Here is a 26,103-nt window from a genome sequence, read left to right as displayed (position 1 = left end):
ATCCTAGCTTCATGCTGCAGTGTACAAAATGATTTGCACGTCCAGGTACTTTGGAGAAAGTTACCCAATGATTGCAATCTGGTTTATTTTTGAAAGAGTCGATTGGTGGTGGTGGAATAAATTTAGCCCTGATAAAACAATGAAAGCGTTGATTTCCTAATTTAATTGATTTTTTTTATTTTGAAAAGAGGGGGGGGGGGGCATTTTACATGTATGCAAGATCTTCTCACCACAGACACTCGACGTTTTAAATATCTATAATAAAAAAAAATTGCTACAAAATAATTATGTCAGTCGTTATTGGAGACATATGTAAACAAATGAATGTCTGGGTGATTTCCAATTTAATTTTTAAAATCCCCCCTCCCCCCGAAAATCACTCCCGACTCGATTCTTCTTCTTTTTTTCCATTAACATTTTCTTACTCTCTCGTACAAATGATTTCAACTGTTCTCGATTTTGAACAGCGCCCATACTAATATAACTATATATATAATATATGCGCAGTCTGACTGTGTTACTACCCGGAAGTTGTCATATTCACACTAAATGTAAGAATACAAAGAGAGATAACTCACGTTTTCGGAAAGACCTATTGAAATCTATTGCTTGTCATTTGCAACTATGAAAACACATTTTGTTTCAATCTAAAAAGATAATTTTTTAGTGTCTTCTGTCCATGTGTAAATATATACATATCATGAACTTTGCAACCTATTTCACGGCATTTTTGAAATCGTTTCAAAATAAGTTTTACTGTTTACTATTCACCTTTTCTTTGAATTTAGGAAAATAAATAATGCTTATACCTGTACTTTATGACGGTTTACTTTATGAGTTTAGAGTTTGTCCTTCTTGGACTATTTCCATTTATCATTGTTCAAATATCGAAATGATTATAAAATATGGAGACGAGTCATGATCAGGTGATTTTCAGCTGTTACATTTAAATAACTTGGAGGTCAATAGTATTTATATTTTACGTACTTGAAAGTATTTATATAGAAAATAAAGAAAATCATAAATAATAAAATACCTTTCTTTAATGTGTCAAGGAGGTATGCTACACCAGAGAAATTTGATGTAGATGAAAAGTGGAGGATATGTACAACAATATTTTGAAATTAAAATTTTCAAATTTACTTATTTTGTCAAATAATACAGTTTTAGTAGAAAGTAATCTTTAAAAAAATTAAAACCCCTGCTGGAATCGAACCTGCGACCTACAGGTCAGCAATCGGTATGCTAATCTACTGAGCTACTCGGGTAGGTATTCAAATTGAAAAGGGAAATTCAAATATTGCTAATATTGATTTTTTCATCCATGTTTTTAAAGGAAGTCAGCCATTATGATGATGTAGAGTACCTCCTTAAATGGGATATGAAGGTCACAAACATAACAGAAAAAATGCACAACCTTTGATAGCAGGTTATGCCTTTTCTCTGCAATGTTTGCAACCTTCATTTCTCGTTTAAAAAGCAAAAGAAAGCATTTCCTTATCAGCGACTTACCATACATCTTGATCTGGTTGAGTATTATGTCTATAACGATGAAAGTCCCTGTTCGACCAATGCCAGCACTACAAAGCAAAACATCAGCTACATTTTATTCCGATACATAAGCAATGATCAACTTTTCCTAAATGATGCTTGCATATTAATATGAGTATCCACGGTCCTGTTGTTATTGTTGAGAAGATTTTTCCTATATACTTCAATGTAAAACTTTGATCCCCTAATTTGGCCTCACCATACCCCAGCTATATTTTGTTTTACATGTACATCACTATGCATTTAGTTTTTCTTACAGATGTTATGTTGTAGAGAATAAGATTGTTTGAAAATTTGCCAATTTTTGGCAGTTTTTGCCTTGACCCTAAGGCCCCAGGAATTCAGGAATCCTGAAATTTATAACTTATGTCCCAAATTGATGATTCATGCCAAATTTGAAAAAAATTGGATGTGTAGTTATTAAGAAGTTAAAAATGTTCAGTTGTTAACGCACAATGGACGCATGATGATGGATGCAGACTGATAGCAGTGGGTCATCCCTGATTGACTCAGGTGACCTAAAAAACAATTCTACATTGATCAGTACCTGCAGTGAACTACAATAGGACCAGCATCCTTGATCTTCTCTTGCTGGGCATTGACCACATTGAGGAAGTTGAGGACACAGCCTGGGTCACTGGGTACACCATAGTCAGGCCAGGTCAGAAAGTGGAACTGAAACACGGGTCTGGTCTCCTCCCTCTGAAAAAGACGGGCACTTGATGACTCTAAGTGGTGACTTTGGGGGATGAAAAAAGACTTTGTAAATTTGTATGGAAACTATATGAATGTTGGTGGGTTTTTTTTTTTTTTTACTCAATGAGTGTGATAATTTTCACAATCATTGAATACACTACAATGGATTTCCAATATCAAAGTTGCAATAAGCATAACATTCATTACCATCATCAACTTCATGGACAGTAGTAATTTGGTGTTGACCTGATTATCCTTATCATATTCACAACAGTTATAGAGCAGACTTATGCAGGGGGTCAATATAATTATATTATCTTTTAACCATAGACAATAAAAGAGTTCTCTAAATGCATAAACCATTCATCAATAAAGAACCCAAATGGGTAATTGCAAGGCTTCCTGTGTTACCCTTTTGTTTTAGGACACACACAGTTGAAGACCATGTGACAACTCTTACATATCTTAAAATGATACCATACCTTTGATAGAGTTACACACCCTGACCATCACTGTCACTCTATTACCTTGTTACATCTAGAGTTACACACTTCGACCATCACTGTCACTCTATTACCTTGTTACATCTAGAGTTACACACCCTGACCATCACTGTCACTCTATTACCTTGTTACATCTAGAGTTACACACCTTGACCATCACTGTCACTCTATTACCTTGTTACATCTAGAGTTACACACCCTGACCATCACTGTCACTCTATTACCTTGTTACATCTAGAGTTACACACCCTGACCATCACTGTCACTCTATTACCTTGTTACATCTAGAGCTACACACCCTGACCATCACTGTCACTCTATTACCTTGTTACATCTAGAGTTACACACCTTGACCATCACTGTCACTCTATTACCTTGTTACATCTAGAGTTACACACCCTGACCATCACTGTCACTCTATTACCTTGTTACATCTAGAGTTACACACCTTGACCATCACTGTCACTCTATTACCTTGTTGTCCTTGTTAATTTTCCAGACTTCCAGTTCCCTGATGATGTAATCCGACTCATTCTTTTGAGAGATGAATTTGACAAATATTTTCCCATCATAGGTCTCAAACATTCTTTCTAAAATATCATCAGGGTCATCAGGAGAGGGCCAGTACCTCACAGCTTTAACCTAGGTGGAGAATTGTCACTCATGTAAATCTCAACACAAAAATATGGAGAATTGTCACTCATATAAATTTAAACACAAAAATACCGAGAACTGTCACTCATATAAATCTCAACGCAAAAACACAGTTGAAATCTTCACAGGACTTTAACTATTGCAGTATTTGCCCCTTCCTGGAGTGAAGACTTTAGTACATAATCCATCAATCTTATATCAAATTATCATACCTATACTCATTTTTCACTACATAAAATTGATCGTTAGATGTGGGACTAATTCCCATTCTGAAGTGTGTTAGTCAATAATTCCCTGTTATCCGTAATCCTCAAGATTTTACTTTGGAATATAGAAAAAGACCCGAAATGCTCTCCATTGTTTTTCAGCCAATAAAAATCACGATGTGCAGCATGTCATTTCTAATTTTACAAACAACAACACTGATTCAGTGATTGAATATGGTCACAACTTCAACCACAGGGTTTGATGATTTAAACATTTGTTATTTATATTTTCAATTTGTATCGGCATAATAAAACAGTTAAATTATAATCATTGAGGGAGTTAACAAGATACCATTGCTTCAGGAAATTGCCCTGGCTTCTGGAAATTGGAATCTTGCCAACTCCCTCAATGATATACTTTAACTGCATAAGAACAACCACTTAATACAAAACTGTGATATAGTTCTGTAAAACTGCTGTGTGATTGAATTTCCAAGCATTGATTTGCAAATAAGAGTTGATTTACAGTAATTTTCTGATCAGTAGTTCTTGAGATTTTTAAAACACCCCCTCCTGTCTATATCATCTTTTTCCTAATTATCTCCCTTTTGGAAGAGGTAGGGGATCTCCCTTTTGGGAGAGGTAAGGGGAGGGGATACAATCACGAACATTATTTATAGAACCAATAATAATCAAAAATAAACTTCTTAAGACTTCGAACAGGAAGCAATCATACAAAAATAAACAGCCATACCTTCCCTCTCTCCACTTCTTTTGTTGTCATGACAATGACACTGGTGTTTTCCTGCCAGATCATTCTCCAGAAATCGCTGACAGTTCCAGGGAGACAACCCTGTGTTGCTATAAAACTCTTCTTGTTTGGTTCGGCCGAGTCTTCATCCATCTAACAATACACCCTCAGGTTCTTAATATATGTATTATAGACAAATCTTAATTGTCAATTACATACTGTAATCATGTTATCATAACATTCTCCTATAAAGTTTGTAAATCTACAGATCCCACCATATCAATGCAAGATACCATTTCTGCAAGTTTGAACGGATGTGTTGCAGTTGTAAACAAAGCGTGCACACATACAGATAAATATAATGCATTTATTTTAATGCCTGGTAATTCTGACAGCAATTAAAGTAGAATGTAAATATAAGAAATAATTGTCATTTTTGAATATACATGAGGGTATGAAGTGCCTCGCTTCATGACGGCATACTTTTCATGAAGCGCTTGTTAATATGAGAAGTATTTCTGTGAGAAGCTTGTTAACATGAGAAGTATTCCAGTGAGAAGCTTGTTAACATGAGAAGTATTCCAGTGAGAAGCTTGTTAACATGAGAAGTATTCCAGTGAGAAGCTTGTTAACATGAGAAGTATTCCAGTGAGAAGCTTGTTAACATGAGAAGTATTCCATTGAGAAGCTTGTGAACATGAGAAGTATTCCAGTGAGAAGCTTTGCACTTCATATCCTCATGTATTCTCAAAACTGAAATTTATTTCTTCATTGGCTGCAAAACCAGTTCAGAGATGTAAAACAATTTTGAAATGTGCACAGTTGTTAAATAAACTGCATTTGCAGCACTTGAGAATGAGATTAGCAATAATATTGAATTTTCCCATTACGTACTGTGATGAAGTTGGCATTTATATAGTCAGATCCTATGACATTTGGATCCCCATCCTTCAATACAACTCGTGTGTGATCAACTGAAAAAGAAATCACAAGTATTTCTAAGGTTTTAAATGTAATGCTCTTTCTGTCTACATGTAGATCAACTTTAATTTTCCCCAATTATTGAGACAGAAAACAGTACTGTACAAGTAGTTCATTTTGAGTTATAAACTCTTTAATTGTTATGTACGATAAGACTTGTACAATACAAAAAACAAAAATTATAACCCATCTAAATTTGACTTGCACAAGTTACAACTTGACAATGTACAGAATTTGTTTAAAAATCAGTTTCAACTTGTACAGAATCCGACATACACACACAGTAGAGAGCCCCCACAGACTTACAACTTGTACAAATCCTGCGTACACACACAGTAGAGCCCCCACAGACTTACAACTTGTACAGAATCCTGCATACACACACAGTAGAAAGCCCCCAGACTTACAACTTGTACAGAATCCTGCGTACACACACAGTAGAGCCCCCACAGACTTACAACTTGTACAGAATCCTGCGTACACACACAGTAGAGAGCCCCCACAGACTTACAACTTGTACAGAATCCTGCGTACACACACAGTAGAAAGCCCCCCACAGACTTACTACTTGTACAGAATCCTGCATACACACACAGTAGAGAGCCCCCACAGACTTACAACTTGTACAGAATCCTGCATACACACACAGTAGAAAGCCCCCCACAGACTTACAACTTGTACAGAATCCTGCATACACACACAGTAGAGAGCCCCCGCAGACTTACAACTTGTACAGAATCCTGCATACACACACAGTAGAGAGTCCCCACAGACTTACAACTTGTACAGAATCCTGCATACACACACAGTAGAGCCCCCACAGACTTACAACTTGTACAGAATCCTGCGTACACACACAGTAGAGAGTCCCCACAGACTTAAGAGCCCCCACAGACTTACAACTTGTACAGAATCCTGCATACACACACAGTAGAAAGCCCCCTACAGACTTACAACTTGTACAGAATCCTGCATACACACACAGTAGAAAGCCCCCTACAGACTTACAACTTGTACAGAATCCTGCATACACACACAGTAGAAAGCCCCCTACAGACTTACAACTTGTACAGAATCCTGCGTACACACACAGTAGAGAGTCCCCACAGACTTACAACTTGTACAGAATCCTGCGTACACACACAGTAGAGCCCCCACAGACTTGCAACTTGTTCAGAATCCTGCGTACACACACAGTAGAGAGCCCCCCACAGACTTACAACTTGTACAGAATCCAGCGTACACACACAGTAGAGAGCCCCCACAGACTTACAACTTGTACAGAATCCTGCGTACACACACAGTAGAGCCCCCACAGACTTGCAACTTGTACAGAATCCTGCGTACACACACAGTAGAAAGCCCCCCACAGACTTACAACTTGTACAGAATCCTGCATACACACACAGTAGAAAGCCCCCCACAGACTTACAACTTGTACAGAATCCTGCATACACACACAGTAGAAAGCCCCCCACAGACTTACAACTTGTACAGAATCCTGCATACACACACAGTAGAGCCCCCACAGACTTACAACTTGTACAGAATCCTGCATACACACACAGTAGAGAGTCCCCACAGACTTACAACTTGTACAGAATCCTGCATACACACACAGTAGAGCCCCCACAGACTTACAACTTGTACAGAATCCTGCATACACACACAGTAGAGAGTCCCCACAGACTTACAACTTGTACAGAATCCTGCATACACACACAGTAGAGCCCCCACAGACTTACAAGTTTGATGACAATTAAGTGAAGGATTCTTTGGCCCGATATACAACACAATGTCTACTGAATAACTGATGAATATTATAAAGCATCTTACATGGCAAGATATTCTTGTATCTGTTTCGAGGTTTGTTCTCTATCCTCTGCCCCTCTTTCCTACTGTACAAATGACGGACTTCCATCTGTTGTAATTGCTGAAAAATAAATCCAAACACATTCTTCAAAGTTGAAGTATTTTAATGTTTGCCAAGGAAACAAAAGGATATACCACAGAAGCAGAACTTTCAGTGAGGATTTAATTTCGGCATTTTTATCGAGATTAATGAGATCGCTCAAATTGAATATCGCTAACAATTTACTCCATATCCGAAGTAAAAGTTATCTTTCCTGGAATTATAAAGTCGCTAAAATTATCTCTCACTAAATATACATACTCATTTCTAAAGAGAAATTGCTAAATTTGTGTCTTGCTACGGTAATTAAATGGACAAAGATTGTGGGAAGACGAGTCTTAAAGGTGGAGAATTATCTACACTGATATAAACCTTCACAAGACTTATATCTCGCATAATTCTGCAGCTGTTATGTTCATTTCCTCCTGTACTACATGTCAGAAGAAGTGATGCACAGTAGCAGATGACTCTCAGGACTGGCTGTACAATTCATCACACATACTTTAATTTCAGGATCTAACAAAGTGAGCTATTAAAACCACTACAACACGAGAGTGATGGTTGTTTTAATTTAATCTGTCCTTCGTGACTAATAACTCTATTTTGAAAGGTAGTACATGTATGTCACAAATGCATATATAAAATCAATTACACATCCAATTCCAGACTGAAACAATACACCCCTTCACGATACGATTGCAATATTTGTGGCACAATTCAATATTTTCAATACAATGTATTTCATAGAAGAAACAAGTAATTACATTGAAGAAAGATTTAATTCCAAAGATTCTGTCACAATCAAAACGTTTCCACACAGTAAGATACTGTAGGGTTCAGTAGTTTAAATTGTTTAAGTTCATAATTGTTTGTGTCAAGAGTCACGGCTAACAACAGCCTGGGCATTTTCAGCCAACATTTGGTTCCTCATGCATGTAAAAATAATACATACAGAGTTCAAATTATTTATCCTAACCTGATTTTTCAAATAGTATCAAAACAAAAATTGAGTCCATAAAATCGACCATTGAACTGAGCATTGATACTAATCAGTATCAATATTTCGGCGAATCATTTCAGCTCATAAATTCATCATCTCACACCACAGGCAAAATGTACGACGCTCTCCTCTTACACTGTTCATCACAATTTATCAATATTTTTGTTTGATGGCGAGTAAAGCATAGTAAAAAAATCAGTACTTTACAGTGATGTTTGAATAGTATTGGTTGCTTACAAGGTTTAAGGAGGATGTGCCATCAATAGTAATGAACAGACATCGATGTCGTTTTCTCAGCTCTATCATAAGACATTATGTTTTATGTCACTTAAATACATGTATCAACTTCACATGATACTGTCATGAGTGCCTTACAAAATACTGGATAATTATAACTCCTAAATTGCAGTAAATATAAGCTGGACTTTGTCGTGATTCAATGTCTCACACTCTTTGTCATTAGTTTAGGCTGCTAATCTACAGATCAGCAGGTCTTGCAAATGATTTTAATTTTTAGAACAGTGATTTATATCAAAAAAGCAGTATTTCACTAAATGAGATATACTCTTCTGATTTTCATTTCTAATACCATTACATTATATATATGTATCTTACACTTTACATCCATGACCATTAAATGTGTTATGCTTCCTTAATATTCCAGCATTCCATACCTTCACCAAGTTGGTGTTATAAACTGAAAAATGACCACTACTACATTGTTGCCACTCAGTAGAATATTAATTCTGATCCATAATGTTTGCTTGTAGACAAAATAGAAAATCTCCATGAAATAACTGTATAGGAGTTTACCTCAAATTCATCCCAGAATCCACCTTTGCTTTTCGTGTTGGCACTGTCTTTCTCTTTCTCTAACTGCTTGACTCGGTTTTCCAAACCAGATGCAGAAATTCTTGTGGCATTAAAAGGCTAGAGGATAGAAAAAAAAACAACCAATAAGCTATTTCCTGAAGTGCTTGTCAGCTTCTTTAACATGTATGTACAAGTTCATCATATACCTCAATATGTCTATTCTAAACATTTTTTGCCATGTTTTCTTTCTCTTGCCCAAACATAAGTTCTGTTCTTACAAAGTACCTGCACATTTTATACCAATCAGTAAGCATGTAATTCATTTTTTGGTTATTCTATATATGTTTGATAAAGTGCCTGTGTATATAATACAGTGTATAAAGTTTACGAGTCTCTTGGACAACACTTTGTGGAAATACGCTTCATATTCCCCATTAGGTTTTATGACTTATTATGTACATACATGCAAGCTACATGTAAGTTTGGCAATTTTCACATAGAATTATCATACTTCTGTTACTTAAATGCTCAAAATTTACTGACAATTCTCTGAAATATTGATTGTAAGGTATTCATGAGCTTCCCGAGGAGAAAAATCTAGATTTTTCTTGGCTCCCAGTCAAAGGAAGGGAAATAACTCTTTTCACTGTATTGAGTCAGAGGTACTTGTGAACAGATTATTGTCTAGGATATAAACATAGTATGTGAAATAAAGTAAGTTTACAAAAAAAAAAAACCCCCAAAAAACAAGGAAGCATTTATCTAGTTCTCAGTTAGCTGACAACATGTGTATCTACACTCAAAAGTTATTAATAAATGAGAATTCATTGGGTGTGGCCCAATTTGCAACATATCACAAATAAAATATAATGAATTTGGTAAAGTTTTGTGCATTCAATCTATATAGCACACAAGGTCCATGGGCCACATTGCTCACCTGAGTCAACTTGGCCATGCTGTTGTGATTTTTTTTTTTTTTTTTTTTTTTTTTTTTTTTTTACAAATTTTTAAAAATCTTTATTTCTGGGTAAAATTTTGACCCCATGTTGTGGCCCTAACATAGCCCAAAAAGATCACAGCATAACCATGATACAAGGTAACATTGTCAAAAACCATGGTATGAAATGTAAGGTCTTGTCATTTACAAAATATGAAGGCCTTACCTTAAACAGTTCAAGAGCTATTGCTTTGGTCACTTTTTTAAAAAAGTAGGTCGAAATCCAAGGTTAAGGAAATGAGGTCAAAAACTTTCAAAGAAAGGCATTGTCACAAGGACTACTAATATGAAATATGAGTTAGGTTTAGTTTCAAATTAGTCCAGATGTGTTATGAATTTACAAAGTAACTCTCTCTCTCTCTCTGAATAAGTTTTTTGTATCACAGAATGAGATTTTATCGACATACAGATGGATACTAAACATTTTATTGATGCACTAAGAGGTCTATGATTTGTGACAACTTATCAGTACGAGCTGTAACTGTGATGCTCTAAAAAAAATATCAATGTTTTATGAAACGTCATATAATTTTCTGTTGACTAATATCACTTAAGATTTCAAAATACTGAAGAATGCATGAAGATTAATGTATGCTAACATTTAGTTATACTGCAACATACACACAAACTTTATGATAAGTCCTCAAAATGTATGTTGTAAAAATTATGAAAGTCAAAAGTTAACTTCTGCACTGTTTAGACACTTGCAAATTCAAGTTAGAAAATAATACGCAATGCCTAAAGATTTATGCACATACTACTTTTAAAAAATGCCAAAATACACGAAGTTAGCCCTCCAAATATTTCATAAGTGACCTTGAAAATCAATAGGGTTCTTCCTTATTCAATGTTAAAGAAGTAATATGCAAACTGTGATTATCATCAGTTTAATGGTTCTCTTTGAATCTTGCCCACAATCTTGCACACACACTCACACACATATTATTAGACATATTATTAGTGATACTACATCTCCTTCACAACTAGTTGCACAAAGTTGAAAATTTTGAAATTTGGGTGAAAATCAAAGGTCAAGATCACAAGGTCAAACATCATGGTATCAAAAGAAAGGTCTTGCCATAAGGTATCATATAAAAAATATGAGAGCCCTACCTTAAATAGTTCAGGGGCCTAGATTAGGTTTTCTTTAAAAGTAGATTGAATTCCAAGGTTAAGGTCACAAGGTGAAAATAAATCCATACAACTTGGAACGTTTGCATTTTGATGATGAAGTATGGCCCTGCTACTTTTGAAAAGAATTTGTTTTAAGTATTTTCCTGAATATTCCCACATATCTTTAATTGTGTTCCCACCGTACCTCTGAATTGAACAAACTTGAAATTGCACTACCTCGAAAATGTTTGCATATAGATATGACTAATCATGGCCATTTTGTTCTTGAAAAGATTTTTTAAAATTGTTTCTCCATATTCCCATATAAAAATTTGATCTCCTATTGTGGCCCCACCTTACACCCAATAAAGGGAGGTGTCATGATTTGAACAAGCTTGAATCTATTGTATGTTAGGAAGCATTCATGCAAATTTAAACTTTTCCGGCTCAGTGGTTCCTGAGAATTTTTTAAAAAGATTTTCCTATACATTCATGTGTAAAACTTTGATCCTCACCCTACCCCTGGAGGCCATGATTTAAACAAACTTAAATCTATTCTATATCCAGAAACTTTCATGTTCATTTTAACTTCTCTGGCCCAGTGGTTCTTGAGAAGATTTTTAAATGACCTTACCCTATTTTTGCATTTTCTTGATTATCTCCCCTTTGAGAAGGAGCATGGCACCTCATTTGAACAAACTTGAATTCCCTTTACCCATAAATGATTCATATTAAGTTTGATTGAAATTGGTCTTGTGATTTTTTTTAAAACATGCCACAAAATTTTCACTAATTTTTAATTATCTTCACTTTAAAAGGGTGTGGCACTTCTTAAATTATCTTTATCCAAGCATGCTTTGTGGCAAATTTGGTTGACATTAGCCCTGCGATTGTGGGGAAGAAGAAAATGTTAAAAGTTTATGGACAAACTGATGGACAGACGGAGACAAATGGTGATCAGAAAAGCTCACTTGAGATCAGCAATTTCATACTAACTTAATATTATTACAGCAGATTTCACTTTAATCAGCATGCAATACAATACCATAAAAACTGTCATTTTATGGGTGTGTTAAGTCAACATTACAAAACATCCAGGAAATTTATTGCTTAAAAATATGTCAAACATATCTACAATGATAGAGAAAAGTATTTACTGTCGTGTTACCACTTGAATGCAGGAAAGAAATTGTTAAATGATTCACAGTGACTGTGTTTGGGAATTATCTGACTAATTGTGGTCTTTACTAGATCAGTCTGGAAAAAAGAAAGATATTAACTATTTATGTCTTCACTACTTCTATTCATAACACACTGATTTAAGCTTTACTCACTTAAACGCAAGTTTTACTGATTCATATGGAGATTTCCCAAGCATTTTCTCAATTTCACAAAGTCTTTCCCTCCCACTGAAGGAAAAGTCTCAATTGTTTACCCAACCAAACTTAATCAATAATCAATGATAAGACTTGGAAGAATATCAGAAGTTTTAAGAAATGGAGTTTTAATGGATGTCAGTAACCAGGACAGAATGGATTATTTTCTAGGAGGAAGTTTACCTCCACAGGTGTTTACTTACCCATGTTATCATTATGATTATTATGTTGTAATGTTAAGTTTGTTCAAAGCCTCCTTGTCATGACACATTATTGGTACATCTCAAAATAGCATACATTGTATATATACATTACTTCCTTTTGTCTTTATTGGAACCAGCTGGACCAATTGTGATGTGCATTAAAATGTATGTAGAGTGCAATAAAGGAGCAATGTCCATTGTACAAAAATAACTTGGTGCAAAATTTCCACGTTTAAAGTTCTGGACACCAAATCAAGGACATATAATTCTCTGCTATGTTACAACTGACATTTTCTATTTTTAAAAACCTGTTCCAAAAATTCTAAGTAGATCTGCCTGAAATACGATTTCTGTCTCGAACACTTACAGTTTTTAAATGCACCACAGTTCCAAGTTTTTCCACCATGGGATTCTTTTTATAATGCTCCACGAGATCTGTCAAACTTTTGAATTTCTCTCCACCACCAACATCATATGTTTCATCCTGTTGAACAAGAACAATATATCACAAATTGAAAATATCTGGTAATACACCAAGATATCACAATTTATCATGGTCAACACAAATTAATAAACTGTAAAGCAGAAATCCGTATTTGTGATCCTTTAATTTTAAAAGATTTTAGATTTTCAGTGTCCTTTGTGCATCTAATTTCAATAACATACATGTATACTTTGAATCCACTTGTGGTCAATGTTTTTTGTGATATTTCAAACTCACTTTATCGTGGAAGCAGATCATGACATGTGTCACTTTGTCTTCTGTCCTCACCGACAAGACAAAATCTCCCGGTTTGCTCTGACTCTCCCTGACTAAATAGCTACCATTTTTTCCTTTCTCCACAAGCACCTTTTCTGCCTCTTTCCCAGATATATGGCCATGGAACCATCTAAGACAGAAAAGTGCTCATTAATTTTTTTTTTACCACAATATATATCACCTGATTCAAAATTCATTTTAGGTATACATGAACATATGTATTACATGTACTAAAATGTCCAACAATTCAAACTTTATCATCCATGACTTTGTACAAGACTGGACTCATTTACCATTGCTAACAAACATGTATATTAGCTGCAGAACTGTAACATGTATATCAACTGCAGAACTGTAACATGTGTATTAACTGCAGAACTGTAACATGTATATTAACTGCAAAACTGTAGCTCTCTGGGGAAAAAATGGGGGGGGGGGGGGGGGGGGGGAGAATGGGAAAGACTAGTAATCTGATCTATCCCATTATATTTCCAAAGAGCTACTGTCCTGCAGCTACCAGGTAATATGTACAAGAAATTTCAGACTGATGCCTGTCTTAACCATTAGTCCCAAGTATGTAGAGCTCAACACAGCATGCAACATTTTAATTACTTAGCAATAATAAATATAGCGCTTTTACACTATTTTTGAAATACTTCTTCTACAGACCTTTCTGTGGTAGGGTCTTCTGAGTTGAGGGGATATTTGAGCTCTATCACCACTCCATTCCTCTCCTTGAGCTGCCCCTGATTTTCCATGTAATACTGCACCAGTTCTGCCAGAGTAGCAAATTTCTCCCCTCCATAGAGATCATAATACTCACCATTGTTTTGTATCTTTATGTGGGTCACCTCAGTTTTTCTCCTGTGTAGATAAAGACCAAAAACATCACTAGTTGTTCCTAAATTAAGATTATTATTACAAATATGATATTTGATTCTTTCTCTGCTTTAATATCTGATATAAGGGCTGTCATTTACACAATGTAAATCTAGCTTTTAATTTCTTTGGCATATCATGCACTTGTTCTAGTAACTCTAGATGACCTTGTTTCTGGTGCTTTTTTTGTTTTTTTGATCAGTGCATGTAGTAAGTAACTTTGCTATGCTGGTACATGTAAGAGAGACTTTGTACAAGGAGACTTCCGTACTTGGGATGATCTCTCAATCATGCTTTTTTTGGGGTGTAAATATTTAATCATGCAGTGATACAATCTTTTTTTTTAAAGTTGCAGATAAAATAAAATATGGCCATTAGATAGGAATCTCATTTTTGAATGTCAATTAAGAAAAGTGCTTTATATGAAATGTAGGTCTGTTCATGTGCAGCAAAAAAGGGGGAAATATGGTCACTAGATTGAATCTCTGGATAAGTGTCCTACAATAAAACACTATTTGGCATCGCTGCATGGGAAATCAAACATATCTGACCACCACATTCCTCCTCCTTTTAAATTGTCTTCATGTCTCCAAGACATTATTCCATGATCTGTCCCCTCTTTCAATTCTGGGAACAAGATAGGTCTGCAACACCAAACACATAGCAGGAGGAGAAGAATACGACCAGGATTTGACCCCCCTGAACCTCTATCAATAGAGCTATCTGACAATGGAGATGGAAACCATTGGGCCACCACACTTAACATCAAATATCCAGGACTTGCTACTTTCTGAACTAAGATTTCTGAGGAAATATGGAGCAGCAGAAAATAATAAAACTTTAAGTCAGAGATTTCCAAATATGGTCAGCAAGGAATTCTAAAGTTTTTTCTTAATATGCTTTTTATACCAAGAAGTGACAGAATATCATATACCTGTTAATTCATAATAATATCTGAATTCAGTTAAGGGGATGCATTTGAGGAATACCTGTAATTGCATTAGTCTACCTTTCTAATTTTATCATACCCTTACTTTATCTAACACAGTAAAAATTCATCACTAAAATTGGTGAGTTTTAACAACTAGTTAAGTGTGTTTCTAACTTCATCATCCCTCTCCATCTGACTATATCCTTTCATATAACCCCGTCCCAGGCTAACACATACTGACAGGAAGTCAATTTGAAATTGCCGGCGGAGAAATTAAATCTACAGGACAGTACAGGAAACAGCTCGTATTGAGGGCTCTTCTGCTTACCAACTTTGTAAATTGAATATATATTGTCACCCACTTCATTCCATATCCTTTAATATTCATACTTCATCTATTCCTCATCTAATGTACATTGTCTTCCTTATAATTAATTAATTAATTTTTTAAAAAACATTCAAATATTTTCTTATTTTGAATTCTAGACCCATTGAATTTGAGTATCATGCATTGACAGCTTAGATGATAATAAATTTTTAATTTTTTTTTTATAACACTATGCTTTCATCTACTATTCCATACAAAAAAAAAACTATTTTCAATGGTACATGTATCAACTTCAATTTTTTTTTATGTGTAGTCAAATCTCATTATTTTGAATTCAATGGAGCCAAGAAAAAACTTTCAAAGATATCCAAGGGTTTGAGGCTAAAATACAGGGAAAAAATGAAGTTTGGACTTTCAACTCACTTTCCAAATCTTCGCTGCTTAATTCCAATCTAGGTAGGTTAATCTACATTACGTGAGATTAAGGACTTCTATGTTTACAAGTGTGGAACAGTAAGATTTTTTTTGTTTTAAAATCAGTTATGATTTAAATCAGATTAAGCAAATTTTATGCATATATAAATACCAGAAGACCATGGCAGACTTACCTGACGGAGAGCGTGAAATCACTAGGACTACTTGTGCTGTGCCGAGCTAGAAAGCTGCCATCGTAACCCCGCTCCTTTAGTAACTCCTCAGCCTTCACACCCGAAATGTGGGGATGAAACCATCTACAATGTCATCAAGCAGTCTTTCAATCAACTCCATTGTCATTTGACAAAAATCAGTGAATAATACATTTAATAGTGAAGAAATTTGTTACACATAGGAGGAGGTTTAATGTTAATAAGTGTCCTAAAAAGAGCAAATAACATTTTATTTAAGCACATGTCACGAAATCATTTGATCAAATCCAGAAGCTAAAACCATCTGGTGTACATACAAATACTTCACAAAATATTCAAAATTTTGTCTCATAAAATGAATCCCATTCTTTTCATTTCGAATCAAGATATCATGAACATTACTTTCTGTTCTCATACTTAACCACTTTCTAATTCCAAATTTAAAATTCTCCATTTCATTTGTACGACAGTAAATTTTTAAAGATGTGCTATCAGCCAACTTCTCGCTACTCCTGCCATCTGTGATACAACAAATATCTAAGAGCAATATTTTCTTTCAAATATTTCCAGGTGGTAAGCTCTCACCTCCTCTGTATCGGAAGAGCTTCTTCCTTTGGGTTACCTCTTTTCATAGTTTAAAACAACTGTGAGACCTCTACAAAGTTGATAATTCCACCCTCGACACAAAAAGAATAATAAATGGTTTGCGCCTTCCCTAGAAATTCCCTCACAAGACTGGAAGGAGGAAACACAACTGTAGTGAAAGGAAGCTGCACAGTTTCTTTTTCAGTTCGTACTAACTTGACTCAGTATAACAGAAATCTGTCAACGTCAACAAATCCTCACTACATATCGTCAATGTTACTTGGAATACCCAACTCACTCTTCATTAAACTTCCCCGACTTCCTCCTTCTGTCCACAACTCCGACGTTATCTGTTGTCAAATAACCCCATAAATGCAATGTAAGTATGTCAATATATCAAAGTTCTTTTTTCTTCTTCAGGGAAATAAAGGTGTAGAAGATATGGCATTGAAACCAGAACACCGTCTCAGTCACAACACTTTAATAATCGTTGTATCTCTGAACTGATTACACAGTTGCCACAATTAAATTCTATGCAAATTCTTGTATAAACCACAACCAATTTTAAAATAAAAATCTTGATTTGCTAACAAGTCATAAAGGGTTCTACCTCTTTCTGCAATATCAAAAAAAAAACTTCTCTATATGACGAATTCTTCCTTTAAGCTCCTTTGATTGCAAATCACCATCACATATAGCATATGAAGATATGAAAATCATTTAAATCCAAAATGTTACACACAAATCAGCTGACTTTAAATTTCATAAGAACAGCACATGAACACCACACAAGTTCGAGATCATCATGCATGAATGACACAGATTGAAGAAATATTTTCATCCAAATAACCCAAACAAATCAACTGACTCATCTGCGGCTTTTTTTTTATTTTTGGAAAGGACTACATATGCTTCACTTGCATGTACACACAACTAAAAACCCCTCCAATTTATGATATTGAAAAATCCGAAGTAACAAACTAGCAATCTTCTCCATTAAGTAGTGACACAAAGTACACACAAATAAAACCCGGCAAGCAATTTCCTGGTGATGAAATTTCTGAAGACAGATCAAGTGAAGGATTATTTTGTTCATGTATAACCATATACATGGCTAACACAAAGGAAATAATAAATCTCTATCAGTTATACTTTTAAAAAAATAAAAGGACCCAGAATAGCCGAAACACGGAAGTTTGAACAGTCTACATATAATCAATGAAGTTTGTTAGGTATACATAATCTATGCAGGCCCCCTTATCTTTTCTTTTTTGGCAAATAAAACGCAGGTAAATGACATGGTATTTAAAATCTTAGTTGTCAGAGTTTCTATGCCTTGGCATTATCAATACACAAATAAATCAAAGTACCTGTACCCAGTATTTTGTCTCCCCTTTATAATGTACTATTTCTACTTATTGATGGGTATCAAGGTAGGAAAAATGCACAAATATCATTATAATTTTTTTCTTCAAAATAATGATATTCATAAGAAAATAGCACTCTAATAAATTTGTTCAGTGTATGATCGAGCATGCACTAAAATTTGGGTCATCTTGTGCTAGAAAATTTTTCGTACTTCATATTTTTTTTAGCAAGAGCAAATACAAATTTTGAGTCAGGGCATTTTTTATAGGTCATTTGAAAAAAAAGAGACACAAAATTAAATCACCCTTACATTTTTCCAACATTGGACCAGAAATAAATTGGGAATATTGAAACTGATACAACTGGTTATCATTTTCTGATCATCCAATGAAAACGCACCTCTAATCACTTTCAACCTAGTCTTGCTCTATAGATGTAAACAAAGATGGTTGATCTGGTATAGTCTGGTTAGTTCTAGTAGCCAGTTTTGATGTTTCGAATTATTCAGTCATATAATAAACAAACAATTCACTTCTCTATTCACTTCCGACGAAGTCTTTCACTAGTGTTAAATCTAAAGCAAACTAGCATGGCGCCACGCCATGCCCTTTTTAATTGCACCATGCCCTTTTTTCTCTTTAAATTTTTTAGAAATATTTGTTAATTAAAGGACACATATCGCATGTTTTTAAACTTTTTGATTTTTTCAGCAAAATTAATTCATTTCATGCCTAAAACTACTTTACATGTGTTTTAAATGAAACAGTTTGCGTAGTTTTCGAGTTTGCAAGCAATGAAATTCAAATCTTGCGATATGCATATTTTCTTCGATATTTTACGTGCCATTATCTGTGACGTCATATGCGACCTCGAGCCTGAAGATTTGAAAACAGTTGTTAGCCATTTCATAAACAGATTAGATTTAATTGACAAACAAACAATTATCACATTAATGGCTTGTAAATAACACTGCATTAGGGTGTTTTGTGCCGTTTAAGGGTGTACTTGCTGTCAGTAGAGAGGATTTGGACTGTGTTTTTTTCAATTTTCGATGGAAGGTATGAGGGACAAGACGTGAATATTTTTTGTCGGCACAACGACTTTGCCATAAAAAACCCCAGTAGAATTTGTCCCTGTACTTTTTCAAACAAGCACTTGGACAAAGACGTAGATAAACTGCGAGAAAATGGTTCTATCGAAGCTACGCACTATTACATATAGGCCTACGGCATATGCTTTTCGTTCTGCTCTCAAATTCAATACACACTCGCACCAACTGACCTTCACCTTGTAACAACATATAGGCAGAACTTTGCTAGCAGTGTCTACCAACTGGTAGTTTAAAAAAAGAAATTCAAAGATAAAAGATAATTGAACTGTCAATTATAAATAATAAAATATGATATTTCCCAGCTTTGAATTGAATTATATAATGCTTTAATTTGTTGTTTTTAAGGAACTCGTACATGTGTGTTTACAACAACAGCATGTCGCGCTCCCACTTCCTAAGTAGATAAAAAATAATAATGATTAATAAAATTGCTTGAATAAAATAATTGAAAAGTATTGTGATTTTCACAATAAGTTTGATCATTTTTATTATATATTTTTTCCCGAAATGCACCCGTGACAGTAGGCCTAGTTGTCAATGATACATAATCGTATCATAATTTAGGCCTATCTAACTTCTCCAAAAATAAATTTAATAATAATTGCACTGTTTATTTTAGAAAAGCAACAACGCTAATTATAGTTGTTTACAGAAATGGCATTACCAAATAGCGTTTAGACAGTGATCCCATGTAAACATCATTTACTCGCAAATCTATGCAGATTTCATACTCGCTTTCCTCGCTACATTTGGGTCGCTATTTGTATGCACTGGTGGCTAAAAGATATAAGACTCGGGGAATTTGTCAACATCGAAATAAATGTTATCCATGGTAGATAAATTAGGCCCCTAAAACCCGAGTTTTTAAACATATCTAACACTACTTTTACAACAAGTTGATCGAAGAAGGTCGCATATGACGTCACTGTACCACGTGACTACCTATCTAATTAACTAGGCTTTTTGAAATCAGGGCTTAGATTTAAATCCGTATTGTGGCTAATTATCGCAATACTTCAGCGAACGAACTATTACAATTAATTTCTATCAGCATAAGGAAGACAAAATGCATATAATTCTGTATACTTTGAAAACACGAGATGTGTCCTTTAACATAAACATTTGTTCTTTCTTTCACAAGGTTGATTGAAAAGTTTAAAATCAAGGCAGTAGGTATTAACTTTTAAAGAGGCTAAATGATTATTTTATTACTATCATGATAGTAATATGATACAATGAAAGTGCCCCGAAATTGTCTTGCCGCGACGAAAAATGCCCTTTTGAACATATGATATGTGTGCCCTCTCTAGATCCTAGATTTAACACTATTCACTCTAGCTTTAAACAAAGGTCTACCAGGTATAGTATCATAGACTCTAGTAGCCATTTTAAATGTATTAAATCATTTAACCATATAATAAAACAATTGTTGACATTTGTTAGGTCAATAAGATGCATTAACTAGCTAAGAAGTACAATATTCATCTTGCCCTCTAGGCTAAGTCATTATTATACTTCTCACGACAGTTAGCTTTTAAAAACAACATAATAACCTTAAAAAAAAAAGAGAATAATCGTATAATACTGCAATATACATTGATCATTACTATGGAAATATAACACAAAATGTATTCATTTTCAATAAATATTGTAGATTAAAAGCAAGGGAATTTTTTTCATAATTATCTCCCTTTCTAAAAGAGGAATAATATTTCATTAACTCCCATTGATATTTAGATGCCCTTATATGTCAAGTTATAAATGGCCCTAGCTGTGGCAACTTCAATAAAAGAACTCCTAAACACAGTATGTTTGCAATACATGTATGCTTCCCTAAGTTTCACTTGAAACATGGTAACCTTTCAACTTGAAAAACCAATTTGGGTTATTTACTATTGATTCTCAATTTGCCAGTGAAGTTTGATAGCAATTTAGTAAAAGGTTCTTGCAGACAAAAATTATGGTATGCATTCTTAAAGAAAGTGACCTTATGATTGACTATATTTGACAAACTTTTCGATGAAATTTCATAATTAAAATCATTTTAAATATTCCCTAGTTGTTGGGCAACATTGCTATGTGAATGTAAGAAAATACCATGACCATTGACATTTTGGTTAAGGAGGTATGCTACACTAGAGAAATTTGATTTAGATGAAAAGTGGAGGATATATACAACAATATTTTGAAGTTGAAAATTTTCAAATTTACTTTATTTTGTCAAAAATGCAGTTTTAGTGGAAAGTAATCTGAAGAAAAAAATTAAAACCCCTGCTGGACTCGAACCTGCGACCTACAGTTCATCAGTCAGTATTCTAATCTACTGAGCTACTCGGCTAGGTATTTAAATGGAAAAGGAAAAGTCAAATATTGCTGATATCGATTTCTTCATCCATGTTTTTAAAGGAAGTCAGCCATTATGACGATGTAGAGTACTACCTTAACAGATCAAATGGGGTCATCTCCTAGATATGACCAACCTGCCTAATATGACATTTAATAACCAAAGGATTCTCTAGTTATGTAAGACAACTAATGCTACATGTACTGTATGCTAGAAATCTCATGATATAAGTCACATTTGACCAATAATAAAAGCTGTCTCATTGCCATAACCAATCAGGGCTGCATTCAAAATCTTAGTGGCTATGTAGTGCTAGATAGTGCTATGAAGTTGAACGAACATCTAATCTAGCCCTTTGTAGGGATAACAAGCATTAATTCCTACATTGAATAGCTAGGCTAGCTGCTACACTGTTGAACACAGCTCTGTTTACAGACTTCAATGAGTATTCTCTACTAGAATGCTAAATGACCCTTTGACCTGAAAATCAACAGGGCCCCAGTCACCAAAGTTTCAGGACAACAGGACAAAAGGATCTCATTGTTTCTTAATCAGAATTTTTATTTCTACCAACTGATTATAAACATACCAAGCGACCAACAGATGCAAATCAGTATGCTCGTCCACTTTGAAGGGGTGAATAAAATATTCGTGAATCAATATCAAACTTAAAGGGACATTATCTGTAATTTTGTCACCAAAAATTTAATTCAATGAATTTTGGTGATTAAATAATTATTGTCTTGCAAGTCAAGAATTCTTCTTTATACATTTCTTTACATTAAAAGTGGTTATCTAAAAATAGTTTATTAGGTTTCTCTTGTCTATTGAGAGATTTTGAGAAAAATAATGGTTGCTATCACTTTCACAACTAATGCCCCTTTAAATACTGTCCCAAGTATAACAACCAATATTTAACAACCAAGTACCAAGTTCGTGTAACAATCCAGTTAATTCCTGTTCGCTGTTTAACCAACAGGAATATTATTCTGTATTTATTCTAAAAGCATACTTATATTCTAGCAGGACTCATATCCTCTCGCCTTTGAAACTTACACAAAGATTAATTATTTTCAGAAGTGTTCCAATGGGATCCTGTTATTCCCTACTTATACAAAATCATATAGGACAGAGGAACTAATTTGTGATTACACCACACAGTGCAGCTTGAATTGTGCTAAAGTCTGAAGATGCTAAAATAAGTACAAATGTAATATTTCACAAGATGGGTTAAACGACCCAATTTTTAGTCACCGCCCCAAAAATTTATCAGCATTGAGATCAACGTTCAGCCACCAGTCAAACTTTCAACAATAGAGCTCAGTTTGATTGACAGTCTAATCGTGGTGTTTTGACAACAGAAGAAGCTGACAATTATCAGCCGGCATTCTTAGATCATGAGGCAGCGAGGGTTACCCGTGTTTTGTTGACATTTACATGTCTGCTGTAACTTTCCCCCCATTAGATTGATCTGTTAACGAATTAATACTATGATTAAAGTTATTTCAATCTAGAAGTCCATAATTATGAATAAGGAATGTTATAATTAGAAAACAATTTGAATTAGGGTCAAGAATTAGTAGATATCCGTAATGAAAAAACCAGTAATCTCTCGATCAAAAATAATTTTAAAAAACCAATGTGTATGTTTCTTATTTGTCATAAGTCAGTACTACCTACACGAAACAGAATTTCTAGCTGTAAAATGCTTACAAGTTGACAGAGCATCTTCTGTTTCAGCATTTTTCATGAATTATGCAAAATTATTCTAATGCAGCTCACGGGCAATCATTCGAAATGGGCCTTCAAAATAATTTCATATGATGTGTCTTGCATACCCATTGACATCTTTGATGCCAATATTAAACCGACCATTCAGCACATAGTCTGAAAATACTTCTTGAGTAATAAGGCCATCAAATAATTTGTTGATTAATATTAGTCCCAAATAAAATTTGTTATTTCAAATACTACTTATTTTGAAAAAAAGTCAATAAAAGTATGATTTTGAACGAAATAAAATTCAACCTGCTTTAATTTCGTAATGTAATTAAATTACATTGTAATTTCAATGTTCATTTTGATTGCTTAATTCAACAAATATTCCTGTGCTGTCTAACAAAAGGTCCTTTGTATTCTATAACTGATACAGATCTTTAAACACATGTAATAAGTGTGTTCTCTCTGGACCTTGAACACTCCAGGTAGATAACACCAAAACTGAACAGACCACACCTACTTCTCAGGTATAAACCACAGGCTAAAATAATGGGGTCTTAGATTAGACAAACCAAAAAACATACACACACATATAGATGAAGGCAATATAAAATTGCATTCCGATAACCTGCAATAACCAAATAAGAAAGCAGTATTTCCCAGGTACACCTCTATATATCATAAGTAACACAAACATTGAGATGGATAAAAAGCGTTTTATGAGCAAGTATAGGTTTGTGTTGTCCTTTACAAACAGCATTTCTGTATTTGAAAATTTTCATCTATGCAAGCTTGAAAATTCATCACTTTACCTGCTTCAGACAGGTGTCTTATTCTGATTCCTGGGTTTGTAATGTACCGTAATGTTATTTGATTACACAAAAAAATCAAAATAGTCTTATCAATAACCATGCACTGTCTTTGGATATTCTAAAAACAATTATTCATTCAAAAAGATATAATCATTATATACCAAATATATATCATGCAGAAACATTAATATGTATAGATCAAAGTGAAATTTACAAGATATAGAAGTGAAATTTACCAAATATAGAATTTGATTCTGAAACAAAATTCCCTATGTTTGAAATATGGCATACAGTGATACCCCCCCCCCCCCCCCCACCCCTACCCACTACCCTATACTTCTGAAGTATTTGCCATGTCTGAAATTGAGATTACGCAATGTGCTCACATGCAGCAAAATTTTACAGTTCTGGTATATGATATAGTGTATCGAAAAGTTATAGTGTCATCTGAGTATCACAAATGCAAAAACGAAGTTCTAGCATCCAGGGAATGAATTAATAGTTCATCTCACATTTTACAGAAAGAAAGAATTTTTGAACTCTTTACAGTCCTTATGGCGAGTCTGATACATGTAGCAAGCAGTTGTGAAGAATGCATTTGTTGATAAAGAGTACAAGAGAAAGATTTCTAGCTTCCATGTGATTGGTGGACTTGCCTTCTCTGCTGACCAATCAACTTAGCGATTCTTTCAGCCTCTGCTTTTGGAAGCGTAGTGACACTTCTCCTTTCAGACATATTTGTTAAGACTTTATGAATTAATAAGTCATTACAATATATGGAAGGATCATCCAAGGAAGGAAAACCTATCTCTCACTCATCACAAACTGTTGAAGTTATCCTGTAGACATAAAACATAAACAGTCAATATTCATAAATACGTACAAGTTATTCTTTACATGAATATAAAACAGACTCCCTACAACATGTATCGCCTGACAAAGCTATGCTTACTGTTCAGACTGCTCCTATAATCATCAGTACTTTGACCCACTTGTTCTGTTTCATAGTACAGCCATGTTCGAACTGTTCTGGGACTCCAATCTCTAATGTCTAACAAGATGAGTTTGTGAAACACTGACCCCCCCCCCCCCTCCCCCTAATAGCTAAACTCCAAGGTCATGGTCTTGAGGTAAAAACTTTTGGGTTTGAAAAAAAATGTCTTGTCACAAAGAATACATGAAATATGAAAGCTCAAGCACTAATTCTTCAAAAGTTATGGTCAAGGTTAATGTTTTTCAAATGAAGGTCAAACTTCAATGTAAAGGTCATCAGATCAAAATTCTGCTAAAGAAAGAAATGTCTTGTCAAAAGGAATACACACGTCAAATACGAATGGCCTATCACTAACAATTCAAAAGTTATGGCAAGGGTTAAAAGGAGGTCAAACTCTGAGGAAAAAGTCACAAAGTCAAAATGTTTGGTACTATAAAAGAAAGGTCTTGTCACAAGAAATACACGTGTGGAATATGAAAGCCCTATCACCATCCATTCAAAAGTTACGGCCATGGTTAAATTTCTTGAAGTTAAACAAACGGACAGACCAAAAACTACATGCCCCCAAATCTCCAATATGGGCGCATAAAAACAAAAGTTTTGAATAATCTAAAACACAAAACACAATGCTCATTTTACAAAACTACCTTCCACATATAGGGTAGAATTTAATTATTTGATGTTTCTTCAGAATTAACAGTGGACAAATGTATAATATCAAATAACATAAAATTTACCTAGATGGCATTTCGTTGGTTGACAAGTTTTTGCCCGCCCACTTGTTTATCAATCACATACTCAAACATTTGCAGTAATGTAAGCATTTGGCATGTTGAGCAATAGGCTTATTTAATACAGACGATTTGAGACTTTTCCCCCTGCCTCTTAAA

General features: G+C 34.5%; 1 protein-coding gene across 6 annotated transcripts in view; it reads right to left on the bottom strand.

Annotated features, from left to right (window-relative positions):
- The window catches only part of LOC125681461 (tyrosine-protein phosphatase non-receptor type 11-like), a 38,673-nt gene that overhangs the window by 5,849 nt on the left and 6,721 nt on the right, over positions 1–26,103 (bottom strand). For 2 of the 6 annotated variants that reach the window (XM_056160439.1, XM_048921586.2), the window contains exons 2-13: positions 24,876–25,058; positions 16,263–16,385; positions 14,186–14,380; positions 13,478–13,646; positions 13,124–13,240; positions 9,068–9,184; positions 7,179–7,275; positions 5,256–5,335; positions 4,365–4,514; positions 3,225–3,392; positions 2,099–2,253; positions 1,513–1,580 (exon numbers count right to left, since the gene is read on the bottom strand). In XM_056160439.1, the coding sequence (XP_056016414.1) occupies positions 1,513–1,580; positions 2,099–2,253; positions 3,225–3,392; positions 4,365–4,514; positions 5,256–5,335; positions 7,179–7,275; positions 9,068–9,184; positions 13,124–13,240; positions 13,478–13,646; positions 14,186–14,380; positions 16,263–16,385; positions 24,876–24,955 (1,519 nt within the window). In that variant the 5' untranslated portion in view covers positions 24,956–25,058. Of the gene's footprint in view, positions 1–592; positions 1,581–2,098; positions 2,254–3,224; positions 3,393–4,364; positions 4,515–5,255; positions 5,336–7,178; positions 7,276–9,067; positions 9,185–13,123; positions 13,241–13,477; positions 13,647–14,185; positions 14,381–16,262; positions 16,386–16,865; positions 25,059–26,103 lie in introns of all 6 variants that reach the window. The other 4 variants (XM_056160446.1, XM_056160443.1, XR_008801913.1 and 1 more) reach the window with 3 other exon arrangements.

This window comes from Ostrea edulis, chromosome 1 (genome assembly GCF_947568905.1).
Source record: "Ostrea edulis chromosome 1, xbOstEdul1.1, whole genome shotgun sequence".
Taxonomy (NCBI): domain Eukaryota; kingdom Metazoa; phylum Mollusca; class Bivalvia; order Ostreida; family Ostreidae; genus Ostrea; species Ostrea edulis.
The sequence above is the reverse complement of the archived record's forward strand: the minus strand, read 5'-3'. Positions and strand labels throughout refer to the sequence as shown.